Source organism: Coloeus monedula (genome assembly GCF_965178545.1).
Source record: "Coloeus monedula genome assembly, chromosome: 5".
NCBI classification, from domain to species: domain Eukaryota; kingdom Metazoa; phylum Chordata; class Aves; order Passeriformes; family Corvidae; genus Coloeus; species Coloeus monedula.
In genome coordinates this window covers 16,844,637-16,861,508 of record NC_138785.1, presented here as the reverse complement: position 1 = coordinate 16,861,508, position 16,872 = coordinate 16,844,637, and the positions used below count along the sequence as shown (strand labels likewise).

The 16,872-nt window shown below is 40.0% G+C and overlaps 1 protein-coding gene across 5 annotated transcripts; it reads left to right on the top strand.

Moving 5' to 3' along the window:
* Positions 1-2,016: 2,016 nt before the first annotated feature.
* Positions 2,017-9,022, top strand: MMAA (metabolism of cobalamin associated A). Of its 5 annotated transcripts, none has more exons than XM_082281770.1 (8): positions 2,017-2,032; positions 2,655-3,131; positions 4,174-4,296; positions 5,376-5,546; positions 5,851-5,936; positions 6,298-6,447; positions 7,740-8,019; positions 8,867-9,022. In XM_082281770.1, the coding sequence occupies exons 2-8, from the start codon at positions 2,711-2,713 to the stop codon at positions 8,917-8,919; spliced, it is 1,284 nt and encodes a 427-aa protein (XP_082137896.1). In that variant the 5' UTR covers positions 2,017-2,032; positions 2,655-2,710; the 3' UTR covers positions 8,920-9,022. The 5 variants fall into 5 exon arrangements, with proteins under 5 accessions (XP_082137896.1, XP_082137897.1, XP_082137895.1 ...); XM_082281771.1 differs by lacking the exon at positions 2,017-2,032 and adding an exon at positions 2,062-2,377 and having other exon boundaries at positions 6,298-6,432; XM_082281769.1 differs by lacking the exon at positions 2,017-2,032 and adding an exon at positions 2,062-2,377.
* The last annotated feature ends 7,850 nt before the right edge of the window (positions 9,023-16,872 follow it).

The following is a 16,872-nucleotide window of genomic DNA, read 5'->3' as shown; positions in this document are numbered from 1 at the left end:
GAGTTTAATTTGAAATAAAAAAAACCCCAAATCCACAAACACACTCCTCCCACCCCAAATTTGAAAGACAATATGAAAAAAAAAAAAAGGAGAAACAGAGCCTGATGTGGAAAATTACTGAACTACCCTCCTCAATAGCTCAGCAACAATGTTAAGTAAATTAATGATGAACAGATAAAGAATACCGAAGCCAAGAGAAATCTGTATGTTGGAGACCAGAAAGCACAAATACAGTGAGTCTGACCAAAATTCATTGGGCTGTGCGTAATAGCGACAAAAAAACCCCTTTTTACCTGCATACATTAAATGACCATAGGAGAAACACAAGAGCACCGTATAGTATGGCAGGATGTAGATTAAGGAGACTGTAGATATGGTCCAGCTTCTAAGGGAGTATTTTGCTTATTTTGGATGAGGTTAGAGGAACAGAAAATCAGAGGTGGTAGAAGAGCTCTCACTGCTAAAAGACCTGTCTTACCTCTATTCCAGAATATTGAAAGAAAGGGTGTATATAATTGACAAGGCAATAGGAAGTCTTCCTCTCATATCTGGCATTTGGAGACTGTAGTCTGTGACTGGTGAAAAGCAAACTTGTTGAATAACCGTGTTGGGGGGAAAGGAGAACAAACAAGAGGTGACTTGAGCAATTTGGATTTCCAGACCTCACCAGTGTGCAAAGTCTTGAAAACAGTTCTTGCAGGAAGACAACTCTAAACCACATACATGCCTGTTTGTGGCCTTATCAGATTGGCAGTACAACTGGTGGGCTGTGTAAAAGAGCAGCAGTTTTGTTCTGAACTGCTGAGTGCACACTTTAATCTCACTTCTATTATCCCGTTCCACAAGGTTATCATAGACAGAGAACTGAACAATCCCCTCTCCTCTATAGCATTGATGAAATGTGCAATTTTGCAAGCCTGTTCATCGAGGTCACTGAAAAAAGTATTCAAGTTGGGAGAACAGAAAGGGGCATAAACTGAACGATCAATTAAGCAGTAGTAGAATGGGGGGGGTTTTGTTTCTGCTGTTATTAAAATAATAGTGGGGATATGCTACCTAGGTGTAAGCAAACAGAGAGCCTTAGAAAGCTTGTTAATGAAGAGATACAGTGATCCACGCTAACTGTGGCAAATAAAGACCTGGTTAAACAGAAAGACCTCACAAGGCTATTTTGAAATGGGACTTCTTGTCTCTTTCTGCCGTGGTTTCATCCCATGCTGACAGGGACACAAAATGGCCTATTTTCTTAGCCCTGAACTGTTTAGTTCTCTGTGTGTCATAATCTTCTGGACCGGAATAACAGCAGTGAGACTAAATCATGCATTCACCAGTTCAGAAGAAAACTTTTTCCTGTTTTACAGTCCGTCATTTTCCCTGCCCGTGTGTTGACACTGTGAAAAATTCTTTGCAGGACAGTGCAAGGCATTGGGAACAGCTCAATCAGTGGATTCTGTGCATTTACATTTATTGTGAATAAATCTGTGTACTTTAAGAAGATGAGCAGAAAGGAGATGGCAAGATGGCGATAGTTTACCAAAAAAAAAAAAAAAAAAAAAAAAAAAAAAAAAAAAAAAAAAAAAAAAAGCGAAACAAACCCCACCCTACAATAAACATTCCATGCAGGAAACTTTAAAGAGGAGGTTTAATGAGGCTGGGAATAACCGTGATTTAATAAGCACTAGTGGATATTTAAGCTTTTCTTCTCCCTTCCGAGTGAATCAAACGAAGTGGGAGGACTCGTAAATCGCCATGCACGGCTTCAGAGTGGAAATTGCTAAGATATCAGGAGAGAAACGATGACTTGAAACATCATTCACTGTAAGGGTACAGCAGGGAGACTATGACTCCATGGCCGTGGAAGTTTGCGTGCTCATGGAATGGCAAGCCCTGAGCCTTGAAGCCCTCACCCCCCGCTCTGAGGGGGATGGCGGGGACACCGCCGCGCCTGCCCCGCCGCTCCGTTCCCCGCCGGGCAGCGGGTTCCGGCTCAGCCTGAGGGCGTCACTTCCCGGGGCGGAGCGGGGCGGCTCCGGTAGGTGCCGGGAATGGTGGGCAGCGACCGGGAATGGCGGGGAGCGGTGGCTTTTCCCGTGCCTTCATCCCCTCAGCGGCCGCCCCGGGCTGAGGCGGCGGAGCGGGAGCGGGGCTGGGGCAGCCCGGGCGCCTCGGGGAGGCCTCAGCTCCTCCAATTTATTTCTAAATGCTATTGTGTCTGAAATCCCGCCCTACCAGACCTTTTTTTCCTCTTGCTGATGAAAATAAGTGCAAATATAACCTCATCCCGAATAATAGCCTAAAAAAGCCCGTCAAACTAGAATATACCGCCATTTCCGTAAGCATAAGGATTGATTGTTCCTCGATTTGTACTGTGCTGCAGGTGCGCTCAGACGCTTATTTAAAAGTACTTTTTTTTACCTGCCTATCTATAAAAATAATATTTTGATTTATGAAGTATGATAATAAAGAGGTACTGTGCTATTGATTATATAGCTTGTTTTTACTGCATCTGTTCAACGGGAAAAGGGAACTAATTGTTTTATTCATGGCAGCAGGTGCAGATAAAATAAAAGCTGATGATCATGGGTGTGCATAAATTTCATTTGAGTCCTCACAAGTGCTTTGAAGAAAGTAAAAATGTTTTCCTTTCTTTTTAGGGTGTCTGCAAACAGAAGTGAACTGACAACTCTGGTAGTTTTTAATTCCAAAAAATATGAAGATTCCCACTTTGCTGCTGAGATTCCCTCATTGTTACTTCTCCAGAAGAACTTACTTCACGAACTTCCACTTTGTGTCCCGAGCAGATTTCCTGGGCATTGAATCTCTTGGGCCAGCGCACTGCTGTCGTACAAAATGGATTTGTTCATCAAATGGTTTGAGGAGAGAGCTGTGCCAGCAAGCAGCCCCTGAGCAGCAAGTAGAGAGACTTTCTGACTGGGAACAGAGACTCGTAGACAGACTTTACCATGGACTAATCCAGGGTCATAGAGCTTGTTTAGCCGAAGCTATTACACTTATAGAATCAACTCAGAGTAGGAAGAAGAAAATAGCCCAGGTGCTCCTTCAGAAGGTATTATCCTACCACAGGGAACAAGAAAAGTTAAATCAAGGAAAGCCACTTGCCTTTAGAGTGGGTTAGTCCTTTTATGTCTTGTCTAGTAGTTGCTTACATGTGATTACAGTCCTCACCTTTTATCATCACTGCTGTTTGTGGTCTGTAGTCTTGTATTGTTATTCTTTTGTGGTTTATAACCAACCTAGATTACTTCTGTTGTCCAGTGGAATTACGCCTTGAGATGAAAAATGATTTGAAAATGCTTTAGAAATTAGTGTTACTTCCTGGGGGTCTGTCACTCGGAGTGTTTTTGGTAGCCATTATAAGCTGAAACATTAGTTAGTTTGCAGACTGATGCAGATGTTATCTACACTTAGGGAAAGATGTAGTCAAGCAGATGTGGTCTTTTCCCGAAGCAGGTGTTTTCTTGAATACTTCCTGAATCCCTTTTTTAATCTGCAGAAGGAAAAGCATGCACCTTCCTGTTTTATGGCCCTCCTTTAAAGCAGCGTACTTTTCAGCTGAAGGAGACTTGAACCTGCTTCTCTTGGAAGCTGTAAAATATTTTTCCCTTACAAAGAGATGGACTGCTAACGTGTCATGCCCAGCTGTCATCTCTGTTGTCTGTACAAAGGTAGTAAGAACAAGAACTGGGGCATGGGAGCGAGAAAAGTTTGGTGCTAATCTTAGTTTGGGAGCTTTGACATGCAAATAAGTGGCCTCATTTTTTTGAAAAAACAGCTCTTCAAGGTAAGGGCTTGCTTTTGCTTTAAGAGTGTTTCTTTTATAGTAAATCTGAAAGATCCAGTTCTAGTATATAACATTTTGAAAGTTCTGAAGGATAAGTCTTATGGCATAAATAATTTTATTTGGAGGGAAGGAAATGGGTGTGGATAAACCCAGTGTTATATTGGTGTGAATAGGATGAGGAGCGATGAAGTGCTGCTATGTTGGGTGAACCAAACTACGGTTTTATAGTTTTGGCATAGATTTTATTTGCTTTTGTTGTGATGCTGTGTTAAAGTATGAATTGTTATCAACTTAGATGTTGTTGGTATTCATGAGATGTATTACTTATTTGACTAACAAAATGCTTTTTTCTTCCTAATATGATCATTTAGGGTTGTCTGGTCCTCCTGGTGCTGGAAAATCAACCTTCATAGAATGCTTTGGGAAAATGCTTACAGAAAGAAAACACAAAGTGTCTGTGTTGGCTGTAGACCCTTCCTCTAGTACAAGTGGTGGTGAGTGTGAATTAAAGTTTGAGTCAGGTTTCTAATACCTTGTCAGCTACAGAAGTATCTCTTTGGGCCAAGTGGAGGAAAATTTGGTGCCTATAACAGTAAAATATAAAAAATAAATAAATCAAGTTTTCATATTTTTTTCCTATGTGATACGAAATTGGGAAACAGGTGTCAGTGTTGTAATTCTTCCAGATTTCCTCTTTTCCAGGGTTCAAATGTTGCCTTACAATTTTATTTTTCTGAATTTGAATTTCTTCGAAGTTGTGCAGGATTACTGATTACAGGCTGTAATCTGTAACTCTCCAGTAAAAAATTATAGGGAAATTACAAGCTGACCATGCCTGATTCGTGGTTTCTCTGATACTAATAATGCAATCTCGATTTTGATCTTTTCATAATGGGTAGCTGCCAGGCAGCATCATTAATTTTTCCAGCTTTTGTGCTGTTAGAGGTGTGTAACTATTTATAAAGAAAACAACTAGAGCATTGCAGTGGCGTGGAGCTAAGACAGACTATGTTCTTGAATGCATGCCTTCAGGATGCATCAGTAGAATAGCAAAATGTGACAGCAAGGCTGCAGCAGTTGGAAGAATTGAGCATCCCTTATCTTTTGGGGTGTGTTATCGAGTGCATAGATCTCACTGAATCTGATTTACAGTTTGTTTGAGTAGAAGGAAGGCAGCTCTCTTAAAACAAAAAATCCACCATCAGGGAGTGTCAGAATCATAATGTCCCTTTGGATGGGAACAGACAAGATTCAGCTGTGTGGCCCGATGTGTATAGGCCTCAAAAAGCCATTCAGGAATTCTGGAATTCTTTCTGACCTAGCACAAATTCTTCATGTTTGTTAGCAGTAAGGTCTGCCTGTCAGGCCTTTCCAGCTTCTGAGAAGTGGAAGAACCAGGCAGTAACTTCTAGCCCTCAGCTAAGCCTTGAGCAACCATTACTGGGATATTCATTTGACTGACATTGCCCAAGAGATCTGTCTTTTCTCACTCTTTTATTGGGGTGGGGCGGGGGGGAAAGGGGAAGTTTGGCTGTGTTGCACTTTTGAAATAATTTAACGTTAAACATTCAAGGTTCTCTACTGGGGGACAAAACACGGATGACTGAGTTGTCAAGAGACATGAATGCATACATCAGGCCATCTCCAACCAGTGGGACCCTGGGAGGTGTCACAAGGACCACAAATGAAGCCATTCTGCTGTGTGAAGGAGGAGGCTATGATGTTGTTCTTGTGGAAACAGTAGGTATGTGCTTAAGGTTTTCTTTTAATTGTCCTGCTGTGACATGAAAGTAAGGTGTGCTAATAATTGCCTACTTTCTGCCTTGATTTTGCCCATGTTTTCATACATGATCACTGGTTGAACATGAATGCTCGTTCTGTCTGTTTTCTAGTCCTGTATGTCTTTTACAAAACTAATGTGTTTCCAGTTGTCTTTGTTTTATTAATGGGATTTGTTGATGGGGCAGTGCTGGGATCTGTTGTAATTACTGTCATTAATGTGACTGACAGTTTGTAGTAAATGGTAAACTCTGAATTTTATTTTTTAGGTGTGGGCCAGTCAGAATTTGCTGTGGCTGATATGGTTGATATGTTTATATTACTGCTACCACCTGCGGGTGGAGATGAATTACAGGTATTTTTTGGTTTCTCTTATTGGTTACTACCTGGGACTAGAAAGAGAAACTTAAATTCAACATGTAGTATCTGTGCAGAAAGTCCATATCAATAGTATTTTGTCCATTATACTGTTATTATTAAGTATTTTCAATGTAATCTACTTAGTGCAGAGTTAAGCTCCCTTTTCTTTTGGTTTTTAAAGTATTAGGATGTAAACTTTTGATACTCTGTGGCTTAACTTTGACATGTTTACTAGTTGCATATATTTTTGGGGCGAAAACTAGAAACTAACAAAGCCCTTTGACCTGCTTTTTGTGATGAATCAGTGTATCACACCCCCTCTGGGTACTCCTGGTTTCTTTCCCTGTTGCATTTAGGGCATCAAACGGGGCATCATTGAGATGGCAGATCTCGTTGCCATCAATAAGGCTGATGGTGATTTAGTTGTGCCTGCCCGGAGAATCCAGGCTGAGTACATCAGTGCTATGAAGCTGCTTCGCAAGCGTTCTAAGGTTTGGAGGCCAAAGGTTTGTGTACTTCGCTGTGCTTTGTGGGGCTCTTTGGGCCTGGTTTGGTTTTGTTTGGGTTTTGGTGGTGTGTTTGGGTTTTTTTGTATTTTTTCCTCCCAGAAAAAGTGCTGAATGAGTTAGGATTGGTTTCTTCTCATCTGGCTGTCCCAGTCTCCCTGGGCTCTTTTATAAAAATTGTGGTTGGTTGTTCAGTCTCACAGTGTGCTGGAGAGGTGATTGCTGCTGTCTGTGCTTCACCTCTGATCTCAAGGTGAGTCACATGAAACACTGCAAAGCCAGTCCTCCTCCCCAGGACTTCTGCCCTGAGCTACAATCTCTGCACTAGCAGAACTATTACTGACATCAGGAGTTTACTTTTTTTAAACTATGCATATCTAAAAATGTCTCTTAATCTACTTCTCCCTCCGTTATAACTCTGAAGCCTGTGATTATCTTTGTTCTTTCACTAGTTCATGTGTGTCTTTTACTGCTTTAATTTTTTTGTTTGTTTGTGTCTCACATAATGAAATTGTCTAGATAATTGGAATTTTCATCCTCTGGGTCTTCAGTTTTAGTGCTGTATTTTGTCTACTAAAAGGTTATGGTGGATTTTTAAGGAGAAGATTCAGTACTAATTTTTAATATGTGTATATAGAATAAGCAAACGCACACACTCTCACTTCCTTTATAAATAAACTTCTGTCTGTAAAGGAGGTTTGTTCTACCCTGGTATTGAAATTGACCCATGAAGTTGAGTTTAAATCAGCTGGGCTGACTGAGGTTTAGCCTTTCTTTTCTAAGTGTGGAAAGAGAGAGAAGCTTTTTTAAAAAAACAGGCTGTTCAATTTGAAAGACTGTGCTGGATGTCTGAAATACTATTGGCAAAATTAATTCCTGTTCTGGAAAGCAAAGGCAAAAAAATAGTCAAAATACCTCATTTCTGGCATATTTTAAGTACAAAAGAATAGCTACCAAAATATGCACTTAACTTTACATTTAAGTAAGAGAGCAATAATATACCTTTTAGCTGAAGGACTTACTAAAAATGATTCTCATTATACAAGCTGTTGGACAAGGCCTATTTATCCCAAATACTATGGATCTTAGGATCTACTTTTAGTTAGTAGAATCCTACATTTTTTGGAGGGGAAAAGAAAAAGGCACAGAAATGCTTAGAGCCTCATGAAGTGAATATTGAAGGAAGTTTCCCTCACACATTTCTTAATTCCCCTGCAGTCTACCTGATCCAGTAATTGAAACCTCAAGGCCAGCAGCTAACTTGGCTTTAACAATTCCTCTGGATCCGACAGGTACTGCGCATCTCTGCCAAAACCGGGGAAGGGATCTCGGATATGTGGGATAAAATGACTGAGTTCCGTGACCTCATGCTCACAAGTGGCGAGCTGGTTGCCAAACGACGCAAACAGCAGAAAGTGTGGATGTGGAACCTTATCCAAGAAAACATGCTGGAGCATTTCCGGAGTCACTTGGCAGTCAGGGATAAGATCCCACTTCTGGAAGAAAAAGTTCTTAGTGGAGTCTTGTCTCCTGGACTGGCAGCTGACCTGCTGCTGAAGGCATTCAAAGATGGTCTCTAAGCATTGTTTTCTACTCTGTTCTTGCTAAGTGCTTTATGTAAATGTGAACATTAAATACACTTTTTCTATGTGTGGATTCAAATGTTTTACTGCAGCAGACATGAATAGAATACCTATCCAGTACTCTGCAAAAGAATTCTGTTGGATTCTGTATATGCAGCGATCATGACAAATCCAAAGGCTCACTCTCAGATTACTACACACTATATTGGAAAAAAAAATTAATTTCCAAATCTCCAATTTGTACATGCTAAAGATCTGTTGATGAAAACTGGATGCCCATGTAAAATGGTTGGTTTTGGGAGGGTGGGGGAGTGAGGTTTGTGGTGGTACAAGGTTTGATTCTGGTTGTGGGGTCATCTCAGTGCAGTTGACACTGCAGCTTTCCATTCTAATATAGCAGCAGCTGTTGCCATAATGGATTGCATTTTCTTTCCTCACCTTGAGTGACAGCAAGAACATTGGACTGCCTGACAGCACCAGACCACAGCCTTAGTTTTAAATAAATTGTATGCATATAAATAGAACACAGTGGTGTTTGGTCCCTCTTTGGAAGCTGTAGTTAGTTATTATACACTGTACAGTAGGAGAAGGGAATTTTAACCATCCCGGTTTCAAAATAGACGCTTTATTAAAAAGCAAAATTTAGTTAAGACTTTTTTTTACATGCAGACATCAGATGGAACAAATGTTACCCATAATGTTTTAATAGCAAATGTCTTTATACTAACATAATTTATCTCTAAAAATAATGTTTTATGGTTTTCTGATCTGACATGTTTTTTGGATTCAAACAAAACGGCCAGTTGTGTTTGGTATTTTTTCTTTATCTCTTGCAGAAGACAGGACTGCTTCCAACCAAAAGCACTTTTATTTTTTTATTTTCCCTTGAGAAAAATCTGGGTGAAACATTTTCCTGATCTGTGATCTAGAAAGCAGAGCTCATCTGGTACCCGCTAAATGTGAAGGATAAAGTGGAAAAATGCTGATTTTTGGAGACCTGACAGTAAAGCCAGTAACACAGGAGAATTTGGTGAGCCTGTTGGTGCTTAGATGAATTAATTTTTAAAGAAATATAATGGAAGCGATGAGTTTCTCAGTTTTGATTTTCTGGACATGTACATGAAAGGTATGGTGACTTTAGCTCAGTTTCACCTGTTTGGGCTCTGGCAACCCAATTCTAGTATAGCACTGAATTGGGTTACTTAAATCCTCTTTTTACCTTCAGGGTGTTTTCATTCGGACTTTTTTCCCATCAATATATTTTTTTCTCTTCTTTCCCCTTATCCCAGTTATTATATTTTGTTCCCAACTTTTTCCTGCTAGACACTGTTTGCAGTGAAATACTACAGAAGGACATTGTGGTGTTTTGGGGCTGAGGCATTTCTTAGTTAAGACATTTTGCACTGGGGTAGCTGGTATTAGTGGTTTCCACCACATAAATTGTCAGAACTTCTCTGAGCTCTGACAACTTATTCTTGTTTCTTAATCAGTACTTTGGGATTGCTGCAATCAATCAACAAAGAAGCAGCTATAGGAATGTATGGAGTGGAATGTATGGAGAAGCACAGTGACTGTTATGACCATGCTGAGTTGTGAGAGAAATGCAGTACTTACAGTTTCTTTTTTCTTTAAACAGCCTCTGTTGAATGTGACAGAGAGTGCCCCAAACCAAAAGCAATGTCTTGTGTCCTTGTGTCCTTTCATCTTTAAATATTGACTGTATTTTATGGTACCTTGTAGAAGAAATGGCAGTCAGCTGGGAAATTAATTAATGAGAGCAGCAGCATTTTAACCAGTGAGTTCTCAACTTTTTGATAGTCCATTTGTTTCAGGTGGCAGTTTTTGAGGTGACCTCATTTGTGTTTATCTGTTAGATCAAACCCTTATTATGGTCATTACTTTGTCTTCTGTCAGGGACCGCTGTTTTTCCTTGTCTGTTATACACAAGCTGCCAAGCAAGTAAAACTAAAACCTGCAGCTTTGTTTAAATGAGAACTGCTCAAGCAGATTATGTTTTACAGCTTCTTCAGTGTTTGTGTTCTGGGTGCAGATCTGCTGATCCACTCAAGCCATGGGCTATCATTATTTTCTCATTTTGTTGCTTCTTTTACAGTATTGTTAATTTACAAATGAACTCTTAGCAGAAGTGCAATGGCTTAAGCAGGTTCTTTGAACTGCATTTTCCTCTTAAAGCAGAGCATTAAATGAAAATCAGCTTTGCCTTCTTTATGTGTTCAGTTGTGCCTCATGCTTCAGTAGATGGAGAAATCCCTTCTATTCAAAAGAGTCTTTGGAAATGAAATGGTAAATGAGGGTCCCTGCTTAGTTTTTCAGTGATTCCCTACCAAACCGAAAAGCTGTACTGGGCAAGCTGTGAACTGAGCCTTCCATGTGAGAATCAGATAGTTTTTTTTATAGCCTGTAAAATTTTGCTGTGATGTGTTTTGGAATCAACTGGTATTCAATTAATTGTGCAGTTTTGTTCATGCTCTCATGGGCTGGCAGATGCATTGTCCTCAGAAAGACTGCAGAGCTTCATCTGGTAGGCTACAACTCGGTAAACAATCCAGTATGTCCCAAGATAGGGAAGAACATTTCCAGCTTGTCATTTTTAGCTCTGTGGGATTAAGTTGGCTAAAATGCATTAAAATATTGCTATACAAGTAAACAGGCTTCTGAAAAAAGATAGTAAACAAATCTGTTGAGTAGGATGTTGACATATTCTTAGTTTCTGGAGTTGTCAAGCTGCTCTCATGTTAACAGTTAAACCCAGAACTATTGCAGAATAGTACGGGGAAATAATATAACTTCATGAGAATGCAATAGCAAGATGAAGTTTGTAGCTGGAGGTATGATAAACTGTTAGACAAATGAGTATGGGAGGTAAAGAATAAACTCTTCAAATACACAAACTTGTTTCCTACAAAGTCTTGCAGTTGTCTGTAAGTGTGAAACTTTTCCCTAGGTCCCTGTGTAATGGATGTTGCTGGTGTTCCACAGCTGGAGAAAACAAGTGTGGTGAGATCAAGTGATTTATCCAGGACTCTGAAACAGGTCAGAGAGTGTAAGGGTTACAGTTCAGTAATCTTTACTCTGAGCCCCACGTATATTTACAGCCACGTTACTTAAGGTTGAAAAAATGCTCTTAGCAAGTTCATGCTCTTGGTGTGACTTATTCCCTTTATATCTAATCTCTCTGTTTTCAGTGACAGGACCCAGTGACCCCTTCTTGACTACTGCTCTGTTGTAATGTCCTGCTTTAAGTAATAAAAAATTTCTCTTTGATATCTAATCTGCCCTTGCCTTCTGTAAATGCATTACTTCCTGTTGTGCATGCTGCTTCAAGCCTTTATGTTCTCCTCGCATATATTGCTTTTTTTGTGAAATCTGCAACGTGTTGGCTATTTGAGATTTTTGGGAATGGGAGTTGAGTAAAGCTAAAGAATACCAAGAAACTTTTTTTTTTTTTTTTTAACTGTATGCAGTTCCCTTCCTGAAGTTTTCTTTCTTAATATGGCAAGATTCAATTACTGACTTGCTCTGTATTGGTGTAAACACACTTATTTCCCCTTTATTTTTCCTTCTCAGAGCGCTCTATTGCTCCCCTTTGGATGCACAGTCAATAAGTAACATACTCCGTGAGTTAAAATGAGAAAAACACTTTCAAGAGCTTAGTGCTTCTGTAACTATTCCTGCTGGACTATTCTAAAACATTTATAATTTGATGAATGATTAAACAGATGTTGATAAGGAGTGTATTTAAGGAAAAATTAGTATGTTCCCCTGAAACTTAAGATTTGGAGAGTCATCAGTGCACAGACTGACTAGCGACAGGATTCCTTTTCCAAAACCAGTTCAGCTACTCCACAGTCATTCTCCACACTCCACACATTCCTTACAGTTTATTTAAAAGTAACCCACCCACCCCACAATGGAACATTAACAGCATTTTAAAACTGAGAATAACAATTTCAAAAGTAAAAACTTATAAGCAATTAGAGTACATACTTAGAATGGAAGGATGACAGGCGTATGCCTGTCTCTTCTCTCCTGTCATACTAAAGCGTGGTTTAGATGGTGAACAAGGAAGGAAAAGAGGAGCTGACATTCATGACAGTGTATGGAGAAGGTACATTATGGAGCAGCAAGAAGAATGCCTATTTTTTTTTCTATTCTTTCCTCCCATGGGAGCATAAGAATTATCTTGGATAATTTACTGTGAAGCCACAGAAACTGTATGACCCACGGTGTTTGCCATGTGAGGCTTACAAAAATTGTAAATTCAATTCCCTTTCCTATCTTTTGGATTTGTATGTTGCATGGGACCATGTGACACTTGTCCTTTGGCACTAGGTAGGTTTGTTTGTAATTGTGCTCTAAATGGGGACTAGTTATAAGTTCTTGTAGTTTGAGTAAATGATTGTTTACTTGTAACAAGTTAAAAGCTTCACCTTTCAGAATGCATGGTAAGATTCCTGTAATTTTCCTTAAAATATTGTGGCAAAGTGAGTTCCTGCTCTGTGTTGTTTATTATGTCTCCATTTCCTCTTCCAGCTCTTCCACTGGTGGAGTAGCCTATAAAAGCTTTAGTAATGCACCTTTTAACATGACTCAAATATTCATGAAGTTAATCAGGGACTGACAACACTTTTGCTTTGATTCTTCAATTGAAAGTGACTAGTACAACCTAAAGATTACAACATATGAGAACCCAAAGGCTATTTTACAGCTTCAGAGGCCTGGGCTGACCTGCCCTGTGCAGGCTGCAATGGCTGGGGATGCGGAATGTGTGTCTAATGAGAAGATGCTGCACGGGCACTGTGGCTCGGAGCAGTACACACTCACACTGCTAAAGGTTTTCTCCTGGCCCTGAATCTGTGATCCTGTTTGTAGTTCTCTAATTGCAACCAGCAGAAGACAAGAGGAATGTTGGTTTTTATGACGTGTTGCTTAGCAGCATTGATCAACAAAAGTACAGCCTTTTCTTTTCCTGTAACCTCGGTGAACCCGGGCTCAGACAGAGCTCACCAGCGGAGAACAAGGGTTTCTGAAGTCATGTCAAACTCCTGTGCTGTACCTTGTTAGCAGCGTCTGAGGGAAACCGTCTCTTCTTGACCTCTTGCTTACCTTTGCCCTTTATTCCTCTTTCTCTCTCTCATCAAATCTTAGAAGAAAGCAGGCACCGTCCTAGGAAGATGTGGAGGATGGGAAATACAGGGACAAGTCAACTATGCTAAGATGTATCCTGCCTCTTTTCAGGGAAAAGAGCTGAGCTGGTTCCCGGACTGTGATGTCAGATCCTTCTCTCATGGAAGGAGAAACAGACTTCAGCCATCACAGTAAGGTCTATTCTTATTTAGAGAAGCTTTCCTAGTATTTTGAAGTAGGCAAAATAATCCACAGAGGAAAGGGAAATTGGGGCGCTAAGAATTTCCTGGTTTACATCTTTTAGAAGGGATTTCACAAACTGAACTAGAAGGGGTATTGAACGTGTTTGAAAATGATTAAGGATCTGCACTGAATGTGTGCTTTTATCTGATCAAATCTGGCAAAGCCTGTAAAATAAGTGCAAGGAATAAGTTGATTGTTTCACCTTAACTCTAAACTGTAAATTGTTAGTCTGACTGGACAAAGGCTCTTTAGTGACACCAGAAGCTGCAGCAATTAATGTGCCTTATGACATCCGAAGCTTAGACTAGGAGCTTTTACTGTTGCTCAGATGCTTGTCTTTTAGTCCTAGATCTGAGTAAGAAACAGCTGACTATTTGTATAGTTCTTCTGCCAGAAATGTTGTTATCCTGAGTCACCTGTACATTTGTGGACATTAGGTGGAAAATAATGCCTTGTCAGTGTGCTGGTTTTCTCCTTTCTCCCATGTCACCTCCCCCACTGACTCCTCCACTCTATTCATTGGTAGCTTTTCAGAGCACTACAGGTCAATGTGTTGAAAGGTCAGCATGTGTTTCACAAGCCTGTTATGCTCTGGTGTCCCTTCTGTTTTGAAGTTTAAAGAGAAACTCTGCTGTTCAGCTATCCCAATCTTGTAAAATTCATGTAGAGGATTAATATTGCTGTAATTGCTTAATTGTCATCAGATAGATCAGATATTCATTCCAGAACAGGCAGCTGCATAGGAAACTGGCTTCTGCCCTACATGCCATGTCAAAAGCATGGCAAGTGCATGGCATCTGGCAGAGCTCAATCAATCAGCAAATGGGAATGTGAATTATTTTGCAAATATTGTTCTTTTTTTTTAGATTGCATAAATCTTAATGAAATGATCTACCTGGAAGTCCTGACTGCTATCTGAGGCTGAGAGGAATGACTTTTTGTGCCCGTGCTTGCTGAATAGAGCAAATTGTGTTCACCCAAACAGATTTCTTTATTTTGAGCTGTGAGTATAATTTGTCTGTCTTCACTGAACAGCAGCTGCTAATACTTGATACCTGTGGGACTCAAAACAAGTGGCTGAAGCCGTGTTCTTAACTTGTGATTTACAGGAGAAGTTGAGAACTCTGAACAAGATCAATAAGCTTTCAAAAACAGTTTCAGTAAAAGTAAAAAAACCTTTTTTGTTGAGTGCTATGATACAGCACTTACAACCTGACTGGTTCTTTCTGCATGCAGTGGCAATAGAAACTGATTAGATTTGAAAATTAATGTCTCAGACTTCAATTCAAATATTGTTATCCTTCACTTTTCCTTTTCACTATGCACTGGAATGTGACATTCTTAGAAATGAAACAGTCTTTAATGTGGGACTCTTTAGTACTGTCATTTCCACACCTGCAACAATGGAGCAGACCACGGCCACTGTACAGTGCCAGTACAACTAAAAGCCACTGAATACTTTATTTCTGTACTGACATGAAGCAGTTATTTTGAATTACGATGTGTTGAAAGTCCCAGTTTCATGTTTTGCATGATGCACATGGCTTTCAGTTTAGCTGGAGACACTGCTCCAGACACTCATTTTCACCACACACAATTCTTTCCATGTTAGAATGTGGAAGGTATCTTTAGAAATGCTGCTGATTCTCCACACCCTGAGGTCAGGAGAAGTCAGCATTGGAGCATGTGCCTACACGTGATGGAATAAGGTCCTAGAATAAAGTCTGCCTGACGTTTGTCCTGCTAGGAGGGTCAGTTTTCCATTTTTGGGGTGGTAAACTTCATATGCAATGAGACAGGAAATTTCAGAGGGAAACTGGGATAATTAAAATAATCTTGTTTGGCCCACTGCCAATTCTTTCATCTCAGAAAACATTGCTGTGGAGACAGGCACAGATTCTGTAAATTAGTCTAGTCTGAATAGCTCTCATCTAACATTTTTGAACACTGAACCTTAGTGAACATCTAAAATGCAAGGGCATTTCTGTGGGACAGTTTGAATACTTTTGGTTTCCTAATTCTTTTTTTTTTCTTTATTGGCTGTTCCTTAAGGCTGGACTAAGTGGATCTTCAGGTTAGTGTGGTATTTCCTCATGTAGATTGCATCACAAAACCACTCCAGAAGAAGATGTTTTCATGAGCAAGACTTGTGTAAATTAAGAAGAGAAAAAAATATGCCTGGAAAAGCTGAAATAGAGATTTAAATATTGCACAAGCTGGATCGAATTAAAGCTACTCTTGTTTCTCAGTTTCTAAATCTAGAAGCCGTAACATTTTCTTCTCCTGTGCTTAATCTAGAGTGTTAGTAATAAACCACCTTGTCTGCATGCCAAGAGATCACGACAGAGAGAAACAAATTGCTGCTGCTAACAGAAGTAGATCTTGTTAGTCTGAAAATTATTCCTCAGGCAGCTTCTCGGTAACTTTGTTTTCCAGATGATTCCTGATGAATCAGTGGCATCGACTCCCAGAGGAAACAGTTGCTCAGAGAGTTCTGCTGCGGTGACACTGGTGTAAGGGCAGGGAGTGTGCCTGGGAGCCTGGCAGCTGGCTGGGAGCATCCACAGGCCAGTCCATAGGTCTCCTTCCATACATCCCCTCAGCAGTACTTATGGAGAGCCCTTAGATGGTGCTGTATGGCAGCGCTTGGCCCGTCGGCACCTCCGCTGCCTTAGGGATGCCTGTGCCCCACTCAGGGCTAAAATTTGGCTATTATCAGTCTAAAGAAAAAGCAGGTTCTGGGCACTGTTAATTAGGATGAGTAAATGAAATCTGTCAGTAGATACATATTAAATATTAAATTCAAACGCAGATTTTAATAGCTGCCGTAATTTAATTCTTAAAAACTTGAATCATGTCATGCTTGAACATCCATGCCAAATGTATTGCTCTCTTTGAGACAAAGGGCTTTTAAATAATAGTTGAGTTTTTGAGGGCATTTGACGATCATCCTGATGGAAGAATAGTGTTCACCCTGGAAACTTCCTCATGTAAATATGGGTGTGGTGGTGTGGCTTTCAGGTTAAGTCTTCCATGCTGTGAAACTCACTTCATTTGTGAAGAATTAGAGATGCAGATTTAGGAATTTGAGCTGTGCTGTCAATTACAAAGGAATTGAAATGGAATTTCCTCTAGCAGGATGAGTTTCAAGCCACAAAGTGAATTTTATTTGGAAACTGTTGGTTAAATTATTAAAGAGAGTTATTGGACAACTCTCAAATACTGATAGTATCTTTTGTAACAACACAGGAGAGAAGTGAGGTGTTGAAAACAAATTGATCGCGGCCCCTTGGAAAAGAGTTATGTGACTGGTTTTTCCCAAGTTGGGAATATAGCCTTCCTATAGTTTTACTGCGTGCTTATGCATGTTCCTGTATTTTTAAAGTGTTTTCCACCTGTTCCTGCAACTTGAGGGGGTTAAGCCTGGGAATATTCTGCCAAAGCAAATTAA

What these genes read in the sequence shown, in the direction of transcription:
- MMAA (XM_082281770.1), top strand. Translation starts at nt 2,711, where the DNA reads ATGAAGATTCCCACTTTGCTGCTGAGATTCCCTCATTGTTACTTCTCC. An exon ending in GCCACTTGCCTTTAGAGTGG is followed by an intron (nt 3,132 to 4,173) that starts GTTAGTCCTTTT and finishes ATGATCATTTAG; the next exon opens with GGTTGTCTGGTCCTCCTGGT. An exon ending in GCTGAAGGCATTCAAAGATG is followed by an intron (nt 8,020 to 8,866) that starts GTCTCTAAGCAT and finishes TATCTCTTGCAG; the next exon opens with AAGACAGGACTGCTTCCAAC.